This window comes from Setaria italica, chromosome III (genome assembly GCF_000263155.2).
Source record: "Setaria italica strain Yugu1 chromosome III, Setaria_italica_v2.0, whole genome shotgun sequence".
Lineage (NCBI taxonomy): Eukaryota > Viridiplantae > Streptophyta > Magnoliopsida > Poales > Poaceae > Setaria > Setaria italica.
In genome coordinates, this window is record NC_028452.1 from 9,535,497 (window position 1) to 9,547,059 (window position 11,563).

The window sequence follows — 11,563 nt, forward strand, 5'->3', positions numbered from 1 at the left end:
TTGAAGTGGAATGGGAAGGGAAATTAGTTTATTTTAGATTCAATCCTCTTCGTTCCACTCTAATACTCTTCTATTAAATAAGCTCTAGTAGTGTAGGTTGGAGTGACATCAGTTAACAACTTGTTGGCACGAGCTACTCCCTGTACCAAATTATAAGTCATTTTAGTTTTTATAATCTATAACTTTTGGTATGTATCTAGATATAATGTATATTTAAGATGCATAACAAAATTATGAATATAAAAAGTTAAAAACGACTTGTGAACGCTACTGAGGATTTTAGCGCAAGAGGAAGAGAAGTATTTATTTCTAGTGCTTGAATGACGCATGCATAGGTTTAGAAGGCGAGCCGGATATGGTTGTTGCATGTCGTGCCACTGATGACTAGCTGGCACAATTGGCGCCCCTGCGATTTTTAATTTTTAATTTTCGATGGCTCGCTGGTAATGGTACGTCTGTTGAGGATTTTTGGCACAAAAGAAAGAGAAATATGTATGCTAGAGATTTGGGAGCCTTAAAAACATTGACGCAATAGCATACGACAATTAATTGCCTTAGGAGCCCCAAAACATCAGCAAAGCACTATCGTCCAAGGTGAGAGCCTGAACCATATAAGAAATGTTTTAAGAGTTGTGGTAAGATGAATTCGTAATTGTACATCACATGTTGAAGCAGTGCTCATCTATCATACATATGTTCCTACCAACTTTACAGTGCTCATCTTCACATCCTTAACTCCTTAATGATATTTTTTTTAAAAAAAACTCCTTCAGGATATTCAATACGTAGAAACAAAACCTACTGGGTACGACCATAATTCCATAAAAACCCAACGATTTCTACGATGAAATGATGATAAACAAGTGCAATAAGAAACCTAAAAGGTTTTTTTCGGTGATCTCGTCTCTACTTTGAAGTGCAATTGTATTTTTACCCCTGTTTTCTAAAAAGTGATTTTATCCTCACCTATTCACAAGTCAATGCGATTTTACCCTTGGTCTTTGCGTATTTGCCCCTGTTTTGACCATTGACTAGGGACAAAATCGCATTGACTTGTGAATCGTTGAGGGCAAAATCACAAAGTTGAGAAAATAAGGGTAAAACAACAATTACACTTCAAAGCAGGGGTATGAACACAAATACCCCAACTTTAAAAGTGAAACTGAATTTCAGAATATGGGATGAGAATGATATTACATATAAAAGGAATTTCGACGACGGCTGGGATTGAATTTGCCCGAGATCAGACCGACCTGGTTACTGGATTACATGGCCCAATCATGGTTGACAAACTTCACCATTTTTTTTGGTCTTTGGAGATTATAGGCAGTTACCCCAGAGTGTGAGGCATAAATTCTGTGTTGCACAGTAATGGAAGGCATGGCCAGGGGCTTTAGGCAGAGTCAAGGTTGACTGGTTGAGGTACAACTGGCAAGGCTCCAAGCAGCTACCGGGGCACAGAAATTGACGGGTAGTAACAAAACCATTGCGGTAACTCCAACATTGCAGAAGCTGCAAGCAGTAATAGAGAGATCTATTCAGGGATGCGAGCTGGAAGAGGACTCTTCTCCACTCTGACAGACCTGTTTTCCTGCAAGCGCTGGCCATCCTGCATGGAATCATGCAGCAGTCCAGCATAACACCTGGGTTCTCAGCCTCTCAGGGTCGGTCCAGCTGAAACTACACGTCGTTTGCAGTGTGCGCAGTGCTCTGCTCGATGCGGACTCGATCATCTGCGTCGTCGCCGCACATATCCATCACCTGGGAGGCTGGGACCAAACTGCCCTGTCCAGAATCACCCAGCCAGTTCCATTCCAACCGATGTGCTGATGACCTGTGTGGCTGTGTCTCAAGCAGTCAACTTGGATCCACGCTTATTTAAAAAAAACTTGGATCCACGCCTTCCAGACTGTCAGCCGGCAACTCAGTTGATAGGCTAGGTCTCCAGTATCTGAATTTCTCAACAGAACCAACAGAAGATGCACAAAACTAGTGGCCAGTGCGGCCAGAATGGCCCATACGGCCATACCAGACTCACCACAAAATGGCAAAATGCTGCCCAGAATTTCCCGTTCTAACAATGCTTGGTGTCAGACTTCTCTTTGATCCAAGCATTTGGGCCAATCCTGGAGTTGGCAGAGTAGTTATGTAGTGTTTGTGCAAACTACCTCATAGGGGTCATGTTTCATGTGATGTTAAAGGCAGAATCTATAAGCACTGCATGGAGTATGATAAGCATGAGCACGACCATGTGGGACTCAGTGCATGAGGAAGGAAGTGTGATGACAGAACAATCCAAACAAAGGTAATCCCGTACGCTGGTGGACTTGCTGATGTATTGCTGGCGCAAATAAACAAACAGTTATCACCATCGCCAAGCATTGATACTAACTGGGATATTCTTGTATTCTTACAAGCTAAACACAAAGGAACTACTCGATCTCATCGCAATCTGCATGATATAATATGGACATATATTAGCTAGAACTGTTCAATATTCAAAATAGGAATAAAATTTAAATGGTACAAAGTACACGAGAAAAATATACCACTAAACCAACTAGACATGGCTTAATGTGAGAATGGATTAAATATATCAGTTTTGCTAGCATAAATACAGAACTGCGACAGTATTGGTAAAATTCAGCAACTGACATGAATTGCACCAAGCTTCAAGCTCTGGGTTAGCTTGACAGGGAGCCAATTGCCTATCCTCATTTGACGAAATGGTACTACTGTCAGACAACTCTAACTTTTGAGAGAGGTGAGGGAAAGGCCTGTGAAGCTCTTGCACAGAATTAGACATACGAAACTATATGAACATCTATGTTCTGTGGCGTGGCAATGCTGCCTTCAATAAATCTGTCAGCTGAAAGAGGTGCTCTTGACGGATATTTCATAAATTGATTTAGAAAGATTTAGATTGAACTAGATACTGTTTCAGAACAAGCACGCTTTTCCCTAAGCCCGAGATCCCCAAAACTAAAACAAGGCCAGTATTAATCCATTCATATAGTGCAATGAAATACGAAAAGCAACAGATTACATGATTAAATATTGCGTTTAAGATAGAAATGTCTGAGTGGTGGAAGTCAGATCACTTTAGTTTGGAACATAAAGTTGTGCTCCATATTTTCAGCTCAATCACCGAAATTGTAGGAACTAGGCTGCAAAGTGCAGCACATATCAATTGCCCAAGTGATTGGCGACTTGCTTATAATTTCCAATGAACTTGCAACAAGGGACCATTTCCAAGGTTTCTTTATATCGCAGGAACTCTTAATCTTGAATTATCTAACTGCATGGTCCAAGCATAAATCTGCGTTCTAGATTTTCCTTTTAGTTGTACACGCTTTATCTGCTTTTGCTTCCCAAATGATACAAAAGGACACAATGCAATGCCAAGATATATAGTTTGAAGTTTCACGTATTTAATATGACTAACTCTGGCAAAATTGCAGCTCTATATCTCTCTAGACTATAGTTGATAGGCAATAGAATTACAATTAAGACTAATAAAGCCTATCAACAAAACATTATACACCAACTAAGCTATCCTAGCTCAAGCTTACTTGATATTTCTTTTTGGCAAGTTGTTGGAAGCAAAGAAAAGCTCCATGACTCCACGAGTCACTGCTTCAGGAGACTGAAAGGAAGGAACATAACTATTAGACAAACAACAGGACTTTATCAACTAACCAGAGAAAAGAGAAGAAGCGAGAAATTACCTTCAATGGGCATCATATGTGAGAATCTGAAGTCCCATTACATGAATATAATTTTTGCGATTGCCATGTAACAAGTTAAGTATCTGCACGGAACTGCTATATATAACTCATAAAATGCGTTCTGCTGATCCAAGCAGTGGTGCTGCTGCTCATGTAGTTGTATCCAGGTTGCCCTGCTACTTGCCAGTGACTGGCGTGTACCATATAGATAACAGCACAAGATTATATGTAAAATAGCTAGCTAGCCTTCTGTCTACAAGCTCTTCACCCATAACCTTCATCTCCACATGTACAACATCCATCCTTAAAATGGTGGAGTTGCTTACTGTCCCTAACAATTATATCTCTTCGTACAATGTTAGAAATCATCTTCAATATCCTGTGACAACTCTGGCATGTGTACTGGTTTTTGGTAACAGAAACTGGGGTGCCAGGTGCAGTATTGATCAAACCAAAAGCAACAGCAAGTCTTTCGCTGTGACCACAAAAGATGTCATCCTTGGATACTTCTTTATCTTCTGGAGAATGAGATTCAACAGGAGCACAACCAGATGCTTTCATCCGCTCATATATTCCTTCAAGAACAGTATTTATTTCTCTGATCTGTGGATGTGATTCATCACCCGTAAGAAATGCATGGACCACTCCTTTAACCTCAACCCAGCTACATCCAGAATCATCATCCAATCCCTTATCCCGCATGGTTTTTCTTACCCTAGACAATTTATCCCATCTACCAGCATCAGCATATATATCACACAAAAGAACATGATATCCAGCATCATTAGGCTCCAATTCAAGAACATATTTTGCAGCAAGCTCCCCAAGTTCAACATGCCGGTGTATCCGGCATCCATTTAGCAAGGCTCCCCAAACAGCAGCATCTGGTGTGATAGGCATTTCATTTATAAAGTTGTAAGCTTCTGTAAGTTGCCCAGCACGACTTAGTAGATCCACCATGCATGCATAGTGCTTGAGATTTGGAACAACAGAGTATATCTCAGTCATGCTGTGAAAAAGCTCCCAACCTTCATTGACCATTCCACCCCTACTACAAGCACATAACAGAGTAACAAACGTAACTTCATCTGGACACTCTCCAGTTTTCACCATTTGATTGAAGAACGATAAAGCAGTATCCCCATGCCCATGAGCTACAAAACCAGCAAGCATGATATTCCAGGACACAACATCCTTTGCACCATGCACACAGAACTGTGCCCAAGCATAGCCTGTCTGGCCACATTTTACATACAAGTCGATAAGTGCATTGGGTAAATAACCTTCAGATCCAATACCACACCTTAAAACATGTGCATGGATCTCCTTACCACTCCTCAAAGCCCCAGTAGCAGCACAAGCAGCAAGAGCAGCTATAAAAGTGACAGAATTGGGCTTTAAATCTGCCAGCATATGCCTGAAATAGTAAAGAGCCTCAAAGTTCCTATGGTTGAAGCAAAATCCTGCAATCATTGAACTCCATGATACTACATCCTTCTCAGGCATGCACTTAAAAACTTCAATAGCCTTATCAATGTGCTTGGACTTTGCATACATTTCAAGGAGTGCATTTGCAACTACGATGTAGCTCATGAATCCCTTGCTCTCAGCAAGCTCATGCAACTTGACACCAACATCCAAACGCCCCAAGCAAGCACAAGCAGCAAGGGCACTTGCAATAGTAATATCATCAGGACTTACATTATTCACTTCCATCAGTGCATACACTTCAAGAGCTTTATCTGGGAAGCCGTTTTTCTCGTACCCAGATATCATAGCTGTCCATGACATGGCATCTCTAGTGTCCATTCTTGAGAACACTGTTCTTGCTTGCCCCATCATCCCAAGACTAGCATACATTTGAATCAAAGAGTTACAAAATGCAACATCAGTGGCAAAACCCCTCTTCACTGCAAGCCCATGCATTTCCATTGCAAAACTTACGTCAGTTAACAAACCTGATGCAACAGTCACACTGGTTATCGTCATAAGGTTAGGCTGCACCTCCTCCTCCAGCATGGTAAGAAACAATTCCAACCCTGTGTTGCACTCACCATTCTCAAAATGCCCAGCAATCATCGCATTCCATGAGATACAGTCCATCACGGTCATACTGTCAAACACCTTACGTGCACCCACGGCATCCCCACATTTGGCATACATGGTCATGAGTGCATTGAGGACGTCAACCTCACCCCCAAAACCAAACCGGAGAACATGTGCATGCACCTCCCTCCCCATCCTCCAGTCTGGGACGCCGCCGCAACTCCGCAGCACGCAGGGGAACGTGTAGACGTCCGGCCTCACACCTGCCCACATCATCCTGTGGTACAGGTCCAGCGCCTCCTCCAGCAACCCGGCCTTCCCGTACCCGCCCACCATGACGTTCCAGGAGAAGACGTCCCGCTCGGGCATTTTGGCGAACACCCTCCACGCGTGCCACGTCTCCCCGAACCTGATGAGCATGCTGAGCATGGCGTTCCCGGGGCGAAGCCCGAACCACGCGTGCCGGTCGTCCGCGTGCGCGCACGCGCGCAGCCCGGGTTCCACCGCGCGGCGCCACTCGCAGAGGCGGAACAGCGCGACGTAGGCGTCCTCGTCGGGCGGCTCCGCGGAGGACTCGAGGAGCCAGAGCGCCTGCGCGAGCTGGCCATGGGAGCAGAGCGCTCGCAGCTCCGCGCTCGGGTCCGCGGAGGAGGAGGTGGGCGCCGCCGCCGAGACGGCGGCCGAGCTGAGACGTCGCGGGCGCTTCTCCGGGGAGAAGCGGTGGAGGCGCGTGGGCGGGAGTGCGCGCGGCGAGGGAAGGGAGGCGAGCGGGAGGAGTGGTGGGTTGAGCGCGGGCTTAGTGGGCGGCGGCGGCATCTCGTGTGGCGGCGGAGGAGGAGGCGCGCATGGCGGTGGGAGCTGCAGGCGCGCGGGGCGGCGGGGGTTTTGGAGAGGTTTGGCGAAGACGAGGTGAGGAGCTCGTGGCCAATCTCGTGGCCGCTTGCTCCGCAAGCGCGAGTGGATAAGCAGAGCGGGTGGGAAGCCAGAGAGTTAACGACATTAACGCGGTAACGCCCTCCTTCGTGCTCACTAGTTGCTTATTGGGCCGTCATCTCTGTAGGAGCGCTATACGGCCCATTTGTGTAAAGCGTGGAGCCTGACTCGGCCCGAGCCCAAACATATCGGGGGGAAATTCACTGGCCTGAATTCATTTTCCGATCCTGAATAAACTGGAGGCTCCCTCTCAAAGAAAAAGAGAATAAACTGGAGGCAGAAACGAAGGAAGCATCTCAGGTTGCGACAATGGCATCGTCCCCTGCTGCGACCGCGACCGCGAAGCCGATCGCTCTCCCGCCGGCGCCAATCCGCGGCGGCGGCTGCTGTTTCTGGGCGGCCAGTCCGAGCCCCGTCGCGGCGGCGCGGCTCAGGGTCTCCGCCTCCGCCGCCTCGTCGGACGTGCCGGATTTCCTCTCGTCCAATTGGTCAGTACCACCGTTTCAACTTCCCTTGCCCCTCGCTGCATCTTGCTCTGCGCGTGTGAGAGGTCGACTAGGTTGAGTACACGTTACGAGATTTGGGAAGATTAGGTTGCGTAATCAGGACAGACACGACTGTCCTGGTGGGGCTTGTTTTTTGGTTTTTAGTGTGTTCTCAAACACATTTCGGTGACTACTTCCCCGCTTTTCCTAGCAATAAAGGAAATCTATTCATTAAAATGGGGAATACGGCATGAAAATCTCCTTAGATTGGTTACCGGTATCTCTTACCGTGATGCTTACAGTTCAGAATTGGACGAAAACTCGAGGCAGAAAAGTATGCCATTATCAGGCAAAAATGATGTTTTCAGGTACATACATCAACCAAACAGTATATTGACATGACATTATCATTGTCGACAATGAAAGTGGCTGAAATAAAGTTTATCTAGGTTCAACTAAGTCTATCAGGCTAAATGAACTATCATCGGTTGGATAAAACCACTATTCAAGACATTCTGTAGTAGTTTACTATGGAGTAAACTGACACTAAAGCCTCAATGTGGTTTTCTGTGAAATGAAACCATACTACTTATTTTGGCCATCCAGAGTAGAATTTTACCTTTCGCCTACCAAAACAGTCAGGATTTATTCACTTCGCTCGGGATTTATTTGATTAGCGATAGCTAAACCACACATGACAGTTAGACTGCAAAGCATCAGTGTGAATGCAATTAGGAATAGATAAATTCTGTGTCAGGAGTTCCTATCTCATCCGCAATTTCCAACAGCATGTGCAGATTTTGTGACCTTTTGTGTGAGCATCCCAACTTATAATGAGGGGTTGTTTGATTTTGGAGACCAAATTTAACTCTTCTGAAGATTCTGTTGCATGAACATCCATTCCTAGTTTATTTTTATGGTACTTGCATCTCACATATAGCCATATACGGAATATGTCACCCATGGCCTGTGGTGAACAGACCGATTCAGTTCTTAAACTTCGATAAACTGCCCTTTGATGTTATAACTAGGGATTTATGCACCAAACTGCCAATGTGAAGCCATGTATGGTTGTAACACCTACTGATTACTCCTCAACAACTCCAATCCAGCACAAATGAGCCACAAAAAGTACTACTGTATTTCACTGGTGGGCTTTGTTTAACATTTTTTTATCAGCTGATCTGGTTTTAATCCTACCTAGAAACTGCATAAATAACTGAGAAACTAATGGTGTGCTATAACGTCTCCACAGATTTGCAGTTACTAGGTAATTCCTGAGTTGTGGGATGGTTACCTTTACTTATCAGGTATTTTTGTAGGTAGAAAGCTAATGTACCATCCTGAAACATCCTCTCCCAGAAACAATAATTCTGGCTAAGTGACATGTCCTCCTAAAATCATTATGTATGTTGTATTGTTGTCCTCCTAAATCCTGCCTTACTTGCTTCAAGATAATCGGCATTTCATCTTTAGAGGCTGCAAACCTAGACACTTTTACTCACCTTTCCTAATAAAGTTCTTTTCTTTTAAGCCTCTACTAAAAAGTAAGAAGCTTATTAGGTTATGTACAGTATAGAGCATACCATTTGCATTTGGTATAGCAGATGTTTATGGCATACTATACCAGATGTTAGAATTAGGCTGACATACCACATGTTGTGTACATGAACATGAACATCGGTTAATCCTATGAATGGATGAGCTTGCTAAACTGGCTGGATCGTACTGTTGTTTGTTGACTCTTTCCTTTAATTTTGCTTCAGGCTTGAAACACGAAAGAGAAAGCCCTTCGGTCCCAGGTTGAATGTAATGCCCTATCTGAAATAATCACTACAGCATAAATATTCAGATATGGATTTTTGAACACTTAAAATAGTTCTGTCTTTCAGTTTAGTGCAGAAGAAGCAGTGGAATACCAACTTGAGTCCTTAAAATACAATGATCAACACCGCCAAGATTATGGGATAGAGGTCATGTACCGGGTAATTATACAAGCCTGAATCATTCTTTCATTGGACATGGTGTTAATGAAACTCAGCTTTGATCAGGCTGTCAAGTCTCAGAGTCTGTATGGTCTTATTAGTTTGCAGGCTTCGACCCCTTTGAAAGGTCGACTTACTTTGGACGGCAGTTTGATCTTGGACAGGTAGTCTGAAACCTATTCCTTTTGGCGTATGCTATTAGTCATAGTGTGTTACTTACAAATTTCCACCAATATTATTCCAGTTTGAACGCTTCCGGCGCTTGTTTCACCATTCAGCTTACAGAGTGCTGCTAGGCCACAAAGAAAGAAAGATATTAAGTAGCTTATGGGTTGAAGAGGTATTCCCCTTAACATACTTTTCTTACTCTGGAGTCTGGACTATAGAAAGCACAACAAAACAGATGAAAGTTACCATGATTTATGCATAAATCCCCATTCTCCAACAACTAAATTTATCTTGTTTTGCATCTCATTATGCCAAACAGAACCAATTTAAACAAAGAGTTTGGGTACAAGGAGCCCGTCCGGAGGAAGAAGAAATATTTCAATTTACAATGGTTCAGGTGCCTGTCTGATTTTCTTTCCCTTATCGATATTTCAGCTATATGGTGATTTTAATCAACTTTCCTTGTAGAGAGTCGGAGGCTTATGGGATGGTTACTGGCTAACTGAGAGCTTAATCAATGATGGAGATGCATTCTCAGGTGGTATTGCTTACTGACGGCGTAAATCAATGTAAATATTGATCCGGTAAATGCATATAGCACTGTAATTGTAAACCGTTGGCTCAGGGATAGGTCTTTTTCTTCGTGGTTGAAGATGCAGCAAGTGGCGTGAACAGTGCATAGAATTTGGCTTGGATAAGATATGCCTTTCTGGAGATCTTTGGCAATGTAGAACACGCTACTATTGTACAGATGACAGATATATCCCTCTCATGGTTCCCACAAATGGTCAAATCTGCGTGCCTCTGAAGTCTGAAGTACAAGTACTCGTGTGTTGTACGCTTGTACAGCACAATGTGGATGCTTAGGTCAAAAAGAAGACGGGTGCACCTTTACTCTGTCGTTCTCTATTGTCCGATCAGAACGAAATCTTCTGGCCATGTGCGCAAGCACCGGACTTGCGAGTTCATCTTCGAAGCTGCCTGCCTAGAGGTCAATGACGTAATCAAGCAGGTAAACCCATGCTATTTGCGGCAAACTACGGCGCCATTCTTCTTCTCCCTTATCCTTTTGACCGTCGCCTCTTTCACCTTTACATGTGTTGATGATCGAGGTTTTGGCGTCGCTCTCGGTCAGCGGGTGTTCAGCGTTCTCGCAACCTACGACTACTTAAAAAAACACAAAAACAGAGACTGCCCGGCTGCACTGAATATATATATAGTTTTTCACACGCTCACCGGAAAGGCGAGCGCGGAAACTTGCAGGGCCGATTTCTAGGTGACGCCGATGATGATTGGGCAGGTCAATGACGTGCTCGCGAGACGAAAGGAACGTGAGATCGACTGCCTATACATATATCTTTCCACATGTATCTATCTGACCAGGTGATTCGGTGAAGAACGCAGCACCTCTTTGACGACCCTGCCTTTTTCGTACTTGTTACTTGCACTAATCATCGACCATAGTATAAGTCCAAAAAAATCACCTGGAAAAAGAAAAGGCACACACGATGACACGAAGGACTTCATGCTACACACGATTGCACGAAAAGGCGAGCGACGAAATGGCCCCGAAATAGCCGCTCACTCTCACGTACGTTAGTACGTACACCGAACACGTGCGTGTTACGCTCCAGAAAAAAAAAAGCGTCCACACCCCGGCGCACCGCACGTTCGTGTACCGTGTGCCACCCCCCGAGCTCCGCGCCCGGCCGCGTGTCTGGCCCGGCGCCCGCGCACGGCTCTACCGGCTAACCGCCTCGCTCGGCCGCGCCCGCGCCCGCGCGCCGCCCCCTGCACGACTACAAGTTGGCGCCCACCGGCCGCCACGTCGCGCTCGCTTGGGCCCTCCCCCTCCTCCTCCTCTTCCCGGAGACCGGCGCCCGCCTGGCCCCCGTAACCGTCGCAGTCGAGCCCGATCCGCGTTGGTTTCTTGGGCGCGTCAGGCGGAACGCGTGAGGCGCCGCTAGCGTGTTCGGATCCCCGGTTGCTTGCGGGGGGACGCCGGCCGGCGCGCCGCCCCGGCCCGACCGCAAGCGGGGTTCTCTCCTGCCTGCCGCCCGCGCGGCTGTTTCGTGGCCGTGCCGGGCTTTCTTTCGAACTCGGTCTGGATCGATCCCGCGCGTGGTACGGTCCGCCGGCCGGTCTGGTCTCCGAGACCGATCGGGTAGGTGGGGCGCCTTATCCCGATCCCGTCACGGTTAGCTTTTCGTGACATGGT

General features: G+C 45.7%; 2 protein-coding genes across 2 annotated transcripts; one reads left to right on the forward strand and one right to left on the reverse strand.

The window, feature by feature from the left end:
• Nucleotides 1–1,098: 1,098 nt before the first annotated feature.
• Nucleotides 1,099–6,725, reverse strand: LOC101777675 (pentatricopeptide repeat-containing protein At1g15510, chloroplastic). Its single transcript, XM_012844985.2, has 3 exons — nt 3,729–6,725; nt 3,573–3,646; nt 1,099–2,452 (listed from the first exon to the last, which is right to left on the reverse strand). The coding sequence occupies exon 1, from the start codon at nt 6,588–6,590 to the stop codon at nt 3,993–3,995; it is 2,598 nt and encodes an 865-aa protein (XP_012700439.1). The 5' UTR covers nt 6,591–6,725; the 3' UTR covers nt 1,099–2,452; nt 3,573–3,646; nt 3,729–3,992.
• Nucleotides 6,726–6,960: 235 nt separating this feature from the next.
• LOC101778489 lies at nt 6,961–10,161 on the forward strand. Its single transcript, XM_004961087.4, has 7 exons — nt 6,961–7,195; nt 8,959–9,001; nt 9,085–9,177; nt 9,279–9,341; nt 9,422–9,517; nt 9,665–9,742; nt 9,814–10,161. Exons 1-7 carry the CDS (start codon nt 7,017–7,019, stop codon nt 9,898–9,900), a joined length of 639 nt encoding a protein of 212 aa, XP_004961144.1. The 5' UTR covers nt 6,961–7,016; the 3' UTR covers nt 9,901–10,161.
• Nucleotides 10,162–11,563: the final 1,402 nt, after the last annotated feature.

What these genes read in the sequence shown, in the direction of transcription:
- LOC101777675 (XM_012844985.2), bottom strand. Translation starts at nt 6,590, where the DNA reads ATGCCGCCGCCGCCCACTAAGCCCGCGCTCAACCCACCACTCCTCCCG.
- LOC101778489 (XM_004961087.4), top strand. Translation starts at nt 7,017, where the DNA reads ATGGCATCGTCCCCTGCTGCGACCGCGACCGCGAAGCCGATCGCTCTC. An exon ending in GATTTCCTCTCGTCCAATTG is followed by an intron (nt 7,196 to 8,958) that starts GTCAGTACCACC and finishes ATTTTGCTTCAG; the next exon opens with GCTTGAAACACGAAAGAGAA. An exon ending in GGCAGTTTGATCTTGGACAG is followed by an intron (nt 9,342 to 9,421) that starts GTAGTCTGAAAC and finishes ATATTATTCCAG; the next exon opens with TTTGAACGCTTCCGGCGCTT.